The 10,678-nt window shown below is 37.7% G+C and overlaps 1 protein-coding gene and 1 long non-coding RNA gene across 2 annotated transcripts; one reads left to right on the top strand and one right to left on the bottom strand.

The window, feature by feature from the left end:
- Window positions 1–2,798: 2,798 nt before the first annotated feature.
- Window positions 2,799–6,561, top strand: LOC103336376 (uncharacterized). Its single transcript, XM_008239413.3, has 2 exons — window positions 2,799–5,765; window positions 5,997–6,561. Exons 1-2 carry the CDS (start codon window positions 2,951–2,953, stop codon window positions 6,449–6,451), a joined length of 3,270 nt encoding a protein of 1,089 aa, XP_008237635.2. The 5' UTR covers window positions 2,799–2,950; the 3' UTR covers window positions 6,452–6,561.
- Window positions 6,562–8,573: 2,012 nt separating this feature from the next.
- On the bottom strand, window positions 8,574–9,673 carry LOC148915911 (uncharacterized). Its single transcript, XR_016128238.1, has 4 exons — window positions 9,447–9,673; window positions 9,189–9,271; window positions 9,046–9,111; window positions 8,574–8,929 (listed from the first exon to the last, which is right to left on the bottom strand). It is a non-coding gene; the product is annotated as an uncharacterized LOC148915911 (long non-coding RNA).
- Window positions 9,674–10,678: the final 1,005 nt, after the last annotated feature.

Below are 10,678 nucleotides of genomic sequence, written 5' to 3'. Positions count from 1 at the left end.
ATTGGTTGTTATAACAAATAAGATGATTGCAAATGAGGCAAGGAATTGATGTTCCTTATTGTAAAGCATTATGGAACTTTTGGTGCACTTTTTATCCATCTGCAGCATAATTGTGAACTAGGCAAGGAATACTTTCCATGTTCTAACCAATATTAAGCTTGGGCCAGTTAGGGCCCAAATACAATGCCTTGATTGGGCTGATTTTGCATTGAAAGTAAGGTGAATGCTAGGTCCTAGGTCCAATCACAAGAAAACCATACAAACTCCCCTAATGATTATTAAAAAATTTCCCGACATATTGAATAAATACATGTATTATAATATAAGTGAATTAATAATAGCACGTGATTAACATCGTATATACTTACCTCTTTGGACTGATTGCAATAATCTAAAATTTATAGGGCTTCGAAAAACTTTGGCAGCAAGTATACTTGGGTAAAAATGAAATTAATTAAAAGAAAATCTAAAATACCTAACATATTCAAGATTTTACGAAGTGTATGTTTGCACATTAGAGTAAAAATCCAGATCTCATTAGGTTTTTATTCTTTTTCTTCTTAAATCTTTTGAACATATCTTAATGTAGTCCAACCTGCAATCAAGATCCAATATCTTCGATTATGATATGTGAACTGCAAAGGCCAATTCCTTCCCGTTGGTTAGATTTTGCGAAGCACAACAACAGAATTACTGTTCTGTCTTTCGCTTTTTGTGCCTCCCTGCTGAAGCAAATATGCGGCCCCCCACCCCTACCCCCTCCATAACAAGCCTCTCTTTTAGGCCATTACCACACGCTTTATTGGGCCACTTTATTCAATGATTTGTTTTACTAAGTCCAAACTTCTTCATTCAGTGCACTCAATTTATAAGCGACTATGAGATTAATTTGTAACTCAAGTGATTAAGACTCTCATTCATGTACCCGACAATCGATATATAAGTAGGTTGTAATTTAAGTGATTAAAAACATTCACTTATGCGCACATATATTATCGAACATCAACAAAAATGTCATTATTAAGTTGATAAGTGAATGATATGTCTAACCTTCGTGATCATCTAGAGGGTTAACCCTAGTGTCTCCTATCTTCACTTTCTGTTGATGCAATTTCCTTTCTAGGCATTTCCAACCTCTTTTAATTCCATTTTTTTCACCATCTTAATTAGCTGGAAAGAGTTATGGGTCACTATCAAGTAAAACCAAAAACCCAGATGAAAACTTTGCAAATTGAAATAGTCATTTGGCACCAAATGTGGTTGGGGGATCACTTGCCCCCACCATCCATACGTAACTTATCCCCTTACAGATATTCCACTTGTTTCCATTTCACATTGAGGAGACATCCTTATGAGACCTACGCTAGTGATGCATCATTTTCCTTATTCTTTTCTGTTTGTATGTTTGCTTTATTCCCAAAATTCTCTTCAGTGCCATGTTGACTAGGGCTTCCCTATAATTGTAGGCCTATATTCCCTACACTACACCTCACAATATTTGTTAGATTTATGTACTTAATTTCTCACAAAATAATTCAAATACAAATTAATTAATGCTCTAGTGTATAATACTTGCCGCCTTTTGTTCCCTATATATATCTCTCTCTTTTTCCCTGAATTAAGAAGGAGATGGGGTATTCTCACACACTGCCAAGGTACTATGAGGAATGAAATGGTATTCTCGCACACATTGGTGTGCAAATCAAAGTTCTTTTCCACTAGGCTATACCCCGTTAGTCCCTATATATGTTAATTTACTATCTACTTCTGTCCATGGACGTTGAAAAGGAAACATGATCTGATAGAAAAAAAAATGGGTCAGAAAGAAAAAAACCAATACATCCAGGGAGGTACTTGCAAAGTTTTTACTAGTAGGTCATGGACAAAGCAAATTTGAGCTGCTTTTTTTGGGGGTTTTGGGAAGGTTCATGCATGGGCAAGGAAAAGAGCCTTTTTCATGAAGAGGCATGGACCTGTGTTGTTGTCCCTTCAGAAAACCGCTGACTTACTTCCATGACATGAACAACTTTATCAGATACAAAGGTGATCTTAAGACCTCACCATACTCCTCCTCATCACATAAAAAAGTTGAAGTGTCTCTTTTTTTTTTTCAATTTTTTTTTTTTTTTCTCTTGTTGGGTTGGGAGGGCTGCTTAGTCATTTTCATTATGTGGATTGTTCTGCAATTAACTAAAAAGATGAGCAATCATTATATAAAGGGATTTAGAGTGAATCCACCAAACGATAGCAGTATATCCATAGCATACTACTAAAGCTTGTTGTACAACAGAATTTGAAGCATGCAACCAAGTATGCAGAAAGCAAAATCTACCACATGGATGTTCTTGTATTTGTACAGTATACTTCAAAGACGAAAAATCGAGCACTTGCAGACGATGAACTCTCATCTTATCAGTTAACCTACCTAATTACAAGAGATCCCATCCAAATTTGGTGAACAAAAGGAGAAAAGCTTAACGAAATCTTTCTTTTATGTCCTGTAGTGATTTTGCCTCTGGTATTTTTCATAATGTTATTGGTTTTGACTAATTTCCAAATGTTATGAGAGGGAAAAAAACAAAAAAATATACACCCATGACAGAAAGGAATAGATGAATAATTAAAGATTTGTCAATTTTTCGAAGGCGGCATGTCCCTCATAACCCCAATCATATAAACTATAGTTAGGTCCCTTCATACTCAAAATTTTCTATGAATTTATATATATAATTTTTTAATATATCCAGAACTGCACTAGAAACCATAAACTAATCTGTCCCTCCAAGGCCCTAGCTTTTAGTCTATTTCAAGGAAATTAAAGCAATGTTTTCCATTGAAAAAGCAGTTTGAAAGATTGAGGCAGCCAGTTCAATATCCCACTATCACATGATGAGAGATTTAAAGAGACTTAGATGAGATAGAAAGTAGCAGTGTTGTTATTAACCTCATCATGTCAAGCAATGCAATCACTATTATTCTCTTGCTTCTCAATATCTCTCTGTTTCCTGCCACCTCCTCTGCTCTGAACCAAGAGGGCCTCTCCCTACTTTCATGGCTTTCAACCTTTAATTCTTCTTCCTCTGCTACTTTTTTCTCTTCATGGAATCCAGCTGACCAGGATCCATGCAAATGGGATTATATCATATGTTCCAGCAGCAGGTTTGTTTCCGAAATCACAATCACCTCACTCAATGTTCCTACCAGTTTCCCAAGCCAGCTCCTCTCCTTCAACTATCTTTCCACCATTGTAATCTCAAATGGGAACCTCAGCGGGGAAATTCCACCCTCAATTGGAAACTTGTCTTCACTTACCACCCTGGATCTCAGCTTCAATGCTCTAACAGGTAAAATTCCACAGGAGATAGGAAAGTTATCCAAATTGCAGTTATTATCACTGAATTCCAATTCCTTGCATGGTGTCATTCCAAAAGAAATTGGAAACTGTTCACAGCTTCAACGACTTGAGCTGTACGATAACCAGCTATCCGGAAAGGTTCCTGCAGAAATAGGCCAGTTATCGGCTCTGGAAATCTTCCGTGCAGGCGGGAATCCTGGAATTCATGGGGAAATTCCAATGCAGATATCAAACTGCAAAGCACTAACTTTTCTTGGCCTTGCAGCTACGGGAATCACGGGGCAGATTCCAAGCAGCATAGGACAACTAGAGAATCTCCAAACACTTTCAGTCTATACTGCAAACCTCACAGGTGCCATCCCACCAGAAATTGGTAACTGTTCAGCCTTGGAAAATTTGTTTCTGTATGAAAACCAGCTTTCTGGTCATATTCCCGGTGAATTTAGTCGGTTGAAAAAACTCAGAAGAGTTCTACTGTGGAAGAACAATCTAACTGGAAGTATTCCAGGTGATTTAGGGAACTGTTCGCATTTGATAGTGATCGATTTCTCAATGAATCTTCTGAGTGGTGAGGTTCCTCCGTCTCTTGTAAATTTAGTGGCATTGGAGGAGTTTCTGCTGTCTGAGAATCATATATCAGGAAGCATACCACCTTTATTTGGAAACTTTTCCAGTTTAAAGCAACTGGAATTGGACAACAACAGATTTACTGGCAAGATTCCACCTGTCATTGGGAAACTAAAACAACTTACTCTGTTCTTTGCCTGGCAGAATCAGCTGCATGGAAGCATACCAACTGAGCTGGCCAATTGTGAGAAACTTCAAGCTTTGGACCTTTCACACAATCTCCTCAATGGGTCAGTTCCAAGTTCTCTCTTTGACCTCAAGAACTTAACTCAATTGTTGCTGATATCAAATCAACTTTCAGGAGTTCTTCCAACCAATATTGGTAACTGCACCAACTTGATCCGCTTACGGCTGGGATCAAACAACTTCACAGGTCAAATTCCATCTGAACTCAGGCTCCTTCATAGATTGACCTTCCTTGAATTGTCAGAAAATCAATTTAATGGGGAAATTCCTCCTGAAATCGGAAACTGTTCCCAGTTAGAAATGGTTGATTTGCATGGCAACGAGCTCCAAGGCATGATTCCTTCATCTTTCCAATTCCTTACTGGTCTTAATGTTTTAGACCTTTCCATGAACATGATAGATGGCGTGATTCCTGAAAATTTGGGCAATCTGACATCCCTAAACAAACTGGTCATCAGTGGAAACCACATTACAGGTTCCATACCAAAATCATTGGGCTTCTGTAAGGATTTGCAGCTGTTGGATCTGAGCAGCAACAATATCACTGGCTCTATCCCAGATGAGATCGGACGCTTGCAAGGTCTAGATATTCTCTTGAATCTGAGTTGGAATTCTCTGACAAACCCCATTCCAGAAAGCTTCTCAAATCTCTCAAAACTTGCCAATATGGATCTCTCCCACAATATGCTGACAGGAAGCCTGAAAGTACTGGGCAGTCTCGACAATCTTGTGTCCCTGAATGTCTCATACAATGACTTTTCAGGTCCACTTCCCAATACTAATTTCTTCAAAGATATTCCATCAACTGCATATGAGGGCAACCCAAAGCTTTGCATTAACAGAAATGAGTGCCACTTGAACGGTAACCTGCATGACAAGAAATCCATCAGATATCTAATTGTTTGTGTTCTTCTTAGTGTGACTGCAACTATATTGCTTATGCTTGCTGGAATGGTTTTATTCGTTAGAGTTGCTGGAATCACATTTGGGATGGACAGTAAAGAAGAAAGTCATTTGATATGGGATTTCACCCCATTTCAAAAGCTTAATTTTTCTGTTAATGATATTGTGACTAGACTATCAGATTCAAACATCGTGGGGAAGGGTTGCTCAGGAATGGTGTATCGTGTGGAGACTCCGACAAAACAGGTCATTGCAGTGAAGAAGCTATGGCCGGTAAGTAACGGCGAGCATCCACAGATCGACTTGTTTTCTACAGAAGTTCGTACTCTTGGATCAATTAGGCATAAAAACATAGTGAGGCTTCTGGGATGTTGTAACAACGGAAAAACCAGACTGCTTTTGTTTGATTACATTAGCAATGGCAGTTTGGGTGGATTGCTCCATGAGACAAGGCTGTTCTTAGACTGGGATGCAAGGTACAAGATTGTACTGGGAGCAGCTCATGGTTTAGCTTATCTTCATCATGATTGTATACCTCCAATAGTTCATCGGGATATTAAGTCTAACAACATCTTGGTAGGACCACAGTATGAATCTTTTCTAGCAGATTTTGGCATTGCAAAGCTTTTGAGTTCTCCAGAATGCGGCAGAGCCTCCAACACAGTTGCAGGTTCTTATGGCTACATTGCTCCAGGTGAGTCTAAATTCCTCACATTCTTTTGTGGTCTGTTCATTGTGTTATTCGGGTTACTCAATCAAACCAGTCTAATGTCATAGTTGTTGAACTTGTTCACAACCCTTAATCTCTTATTCTTATTGTTGATGAATCCAGTTTCAATGTTATTTTGCTACCTATAAAGATGATGTAGGTCACATGGTTTTGATACCTGACTAACACTGCTTGTAATGTAATAATGTTTTGCAGAATATGGATATAGTTTGAGAATCACAGAAAAGAGCGATGTGTACAGCTATGGAGTGGTGCTCCTGGAGGTCCTAACCGGGAAGGAACCAATGGATAACAAGATTCCGGAGGGTGCCCATATTGTCACTTGGGTCAATAAGGAACTCCGAGAAAGGAAACGGGAATTCACATCAATTCTTGACCAGCAGCTAATATTGAGATCAGGGACACAAACCCAAGAGATGCTTCAAGTGCTTGGGGTGGCTCTGCTCTGTGTTAATCCTTGCCCAGAGGAAAGGCCAACAATGAAAGATGTAACAGCAATGCTCAAGGAGATCAGGCATGAAAATGAGGATTGTGAAAAACCAGATTTTCTTGGAAAAGGAGACGCGAAAGCTACAGTCCACAGTTCCAGTTTTTCCAGGTCATCTGAACCTCTAATTGGATCACCTTCTTGTTTTCCCACAAACCCCTAAAGTCATCATTCCACTTCATTAATTTTTATTTTTTGTTCAGGTAAAAAGATACAATTTGTATAGATTAATGTTGTGTAGTAGCAATAAGACATGTTTATTGTCTTTCACTATGATTCAGGATTGCATTATCAGATTGGGGGTTTTCTCCTCCATCTACCTTAGTGCAGATAGTAAGGCAAAAGTAAAATGTGCCTAGTTCAAAAGTAAGAAGATACAATCAGATGCATGCTCTCCAGATGTGGAGAAACACTTGCATGAAATAGGGATAGCATTGTTTTGCTATCTCCGGCCAAAAGCGCTAGCATACGCGTGATAACTTTTCCACGTGGCATATCGTTATTAACCCGAATAGAAAATAGTGTTGTCCCTGTTTTTCCCAGATCATAGGCTAGGTTTTATAATTCCAAGCAAATATATTAAACGAGAAAAATATCCTCAACAGCATATACAGAATCCCACTCTAAACCTCATTTTGTTTCTACATATAACTAAGATTTCACTGTATCATCTGTCACATTTCGGTGACTAAAATTTAGAAAGAAGAAAGAAAAACTTTGAAACTTCATTATTTAAAGCCAAGATTCCAGCAGATTGTCCCAACAATGCAATAACCTGCTGCCATTGATAATGCAATTTCGTACTGCGTAAAATATCACACAAGGAGTGAGCAACAAAATTGCAATTATCAATTTGGGGACCAACAGCAGTAGTCATAGCTTTCAAGCCCCATTGGGCTTGTCTGTGGGGTCTTGTGCCGACTAAAAAAGCAATGGTCGAGGTGACAATCTTGTTTAGAATAAGCCACAGAAAAAAACATGATATTAGAAACAAATTGGACCACTATCCTTCTCGACCTTTTTCCAACAATTATTTTTCTGAAAAAGAGATATCATGTGCATGTTCTTGAAAGGATACACCGTCCTTGGACATGTGACACTGAACCATCTAAGGCCCACTCTGATTGTGTATTGTAACTCATCAGATTCTAATGGCTAATAATGCAAGCAACTATCCACTAATCGCTCTTCTAAATCTTTCAATAAAAGCAATAACAACTTTTAAGAATCGAAGCACAGTGCTTCAATCGGCATCCACTTTTATCGATTTTTCCATTTTTGATCCCATTCTCGGCATGATTGATAATGTTAGGATAAAGAAGTTTTAAATCCTGCATTCTAATTGGTAGGTGAGATTTTAGAGCATTTACTTACTATAAATGTAAGAAGTTATGAATCGGGGAACTCAATAAACAAGAGAGGAATGAGAATGGGATCAACTCCTCCTACTCACTCAAATTCCTGATTTTTCAGGTATTGGATTACATAATTTTTATTCCATGTTTGTTAGTAAACACGGGAAAAGTCAAGACGTGGAATAATTCCAATACTCATGTATTAGTAAATGCACGAAAAGCATGAGTTGAAATAATTCCAATACAAAAATAAACATGTCATTAGGATTTTTTTAAAAAAATTTAGAGCCATCAAACCACCACCACCACCACCGGCTACAGGTAGTAGTACTAATCAAAAAGGCATCACGTTCATCACATTGGATTTATCAATCACCCTAGAATGTCATACACTCACCATGAATTCCAACATCTAATCTATCATTATTTCATACTTTCACAACCTACCATCCACTTAATATTATCCTAACTCATTCATCCGTTGATGAATTCAAGTTCCAATCTAGTCACAAAAGGAAGGGTGGGATTTGGAAAGGGAAAACCTACCCCTCATTGTATCGACAATAAAATAAATAAATAAATAAATAAAATCATGCATCGACCAAGGAATGTGACAGCAGGAAAATCCAATAAGAAATGGAAAAGATGTTCTTATCAGCTGTTAAAGGTGAAAAGTCTCCAAACGTATCCTGTCAACATCCTACAGCTTATACATCAAAAGACAGCCTTATAGTAGCATAGAGAACATACCATAACATTTTCTGCTTTAGGGCATGTCCATGATTTTGCATGTGTTGGTGCAATTAGTTGCATGGTTTTTACGATGAGTTCATGGGGTATTTTTATTTCTCCTGTATAAATTAATAGACTGAAATTAAAACAGCACAAGAATCATTGAATAAATCAGCACAAGAATCATCGAAGATCAAGTGTGCAAAAATCATCAGACATCCCATATCTTGAGGGGGATGACTTTAGTGATCATTACAATAAATAAAAAGTTTCTAATTACAAATTAAGAAAATAATAATTATATTACATTAGTTCCTAGCTTTATAAGGTTTCAGAAATACCAAGCAATGAAAAAGGAAGATTTGAGGATTGGAGAGAAACAAGAAGAAGAAGAAATTATAAGTTACATTCTGATATCAAAATGGCTGTCGGCCTTTACAAAGAAATTCCTGAAAGAAAATTTTTACTCACAGCTTATAATCTCAAGAAAATTGAAACCAAGATTTGCATATCACAGTTTTCTCTCTGGGTGCCACTTTATGCTGCATCCAACACTACAAAAAAAAAAAAAAAAAAGTGGGGGGGGTGGGGGAAGCAATTACTTTTAGAATGTAACCATGGCTGAACATAATCCTAAAGACCTGACAAACGTCGCATAAGAAAGAAGTACCTTGGTTTCTGAATCGATGGTACCGGTTGGCCACTAAGAACACAATCTATTGCCAGGCTCAAGTCCCTACATGGAGTTTTCTAAATCAGTTTCCACGCCTTACAATAGAAGTCATAATGCTAATATGAAAACGAATTTCCTACCTTCCACTTACAGACACATTATTACTAGGTCTTGAATCATCAAACTGTCCATGGTACACCAGTTCAAATGGCCTCCGTCCATCCTATTACACGGTAATAAATTTAGTTGCATGCTAGAAAGGGTAAAACAAATAGAAGTTGGATTAACTCAAATTGAGATACAGTGATAAGTTTACAATGAGTCCCCTAAAGGAAAGCTAAAATGAGGTAGTGTTCTTGAGTAATTTCAGCAAATCGATTGGTGCAGGTTGTGGTCACCTTTTTAAATAGAAAAAACTCGGGTGTACAAATTGCTCCAAAATCCCGGGCGACATCCTGTGACTGTATTAAATATATTTAACAAAGATAATGAATTAGAGAGTTACCAAGCATAACTGTGTTTCAATCAAATTGATATGTATTACACTTAACAGAACGTGCAACCTGAAGTTCTACTGCCCTCAAAATCTCAATTTTAGGAATGCTAACAGCTAACAAAAAAACCATGAAAACCAGTAAAATAGGAAAAGGGAAAGAAGAGACTCAAGTTGCTCAGGTTAAGGAATAACCAAGACCATCATTTCTTTTTCTTTTTTTCTTTCTAAAAGCCTCACTCTAAGGGCAACTTCGTATATTCTTCAATACATCTAATTTTACACTTGGAAGGAAATTCTGTTTTTCAGGGATCAATGTTTTAAAATGAACCATGAAGAGTCCCAGCCTGTCATGCATGCATGCCAAATATCAAGCTAGCCCCGCCCTTGGAGCCATTAGTACCTCCTATTCTCCAATGTTTAAAGATTAGCTAAAGTTGGAAATTGTGCAAAAAACTATCCCTTTGCAAACTTACTAGCCAAATACTACCCACCCTATAATCATTTATCAAATACTATCTATAAATACTCTCTTATTGCCTACTTAACACTTTTCTCACTTTTTCTTTTCTCTCTCAGCGCCCTCTTCGCTCTCTCTCCCTATATCTGGTTTTGGGTCTTTTGATTTCCACCTAAAATCTCATTTCAATCCCTTCCTTTCTTTTTTAATTTGGGCCTTTCTTTTGTGATTTTGTTCTTCAGCTGGGAATATAGGAAGCGGAAGAGGAAGAGCTCTTCTTGGTTCTTTTCAGCAGAACCTGGTGGCTTGGCTGTTGAGGTCGCAGATGGAGGTGAGTTGAGCTTTGAGGTTGAAACAGCTGCAACCTTAGGCACTTCAGAAGAGAGAGCTAAAAGATGGGGTCAATGGTGGGTTTCGCGATACAACATCAATATAACACCAATAACCAGCAATGTAACACCAATAACACAGCAATATACAACAATACCATAGCAATATAACATCAATATAACACCAATAACACAGAAATACACAACAATACAAAGACAAGCCCTACAGCCAATGACAGCTGAAAACAAAAAGTCACAATGACTGCTCTCTTGTTCTTTTGTCTCATTAGCTTCTTCTCTTAATCTCTCTAGATTTCTAAGTTCTCTGTACTCGTGCTACATCAATTA

This window comes from Prunus mume, linkage group LG6 (genome assembly GCF_029339155.1).
Source record: "Prunus mume cultivar Tortuosa linkage group LG6, ASM2933915v1, whole genome shotgun sequence".
NCBI classification, from domain to species: Eukaryota; Viridiplantae; Streptophyta; class Magnoliopsida; order Rosales; family Rosaceae; genus Prunus; species Prunus mume.
The sequence above is the reverse complement of the archived record's forward strand: the minus strand, read 5'-3'. Positions and strand labels throughout refer to the sequence as shown.

Coding starts and splice junctions, on each gene's coding strand:
- LOC103336376 (XM_008239413.3), top strand. CDS start 2,951: ATGTCAAGCAATGCAATCACTATTATTCTCTTGCTTCTCAATATCTCT. Junction 5,766..5,996: donor TTATGGCTACATTGCTCCAG/GTGAGTCTAAAT, acceptor AATGTTTTGCAG/AATATGGATATAGTTTGAGA.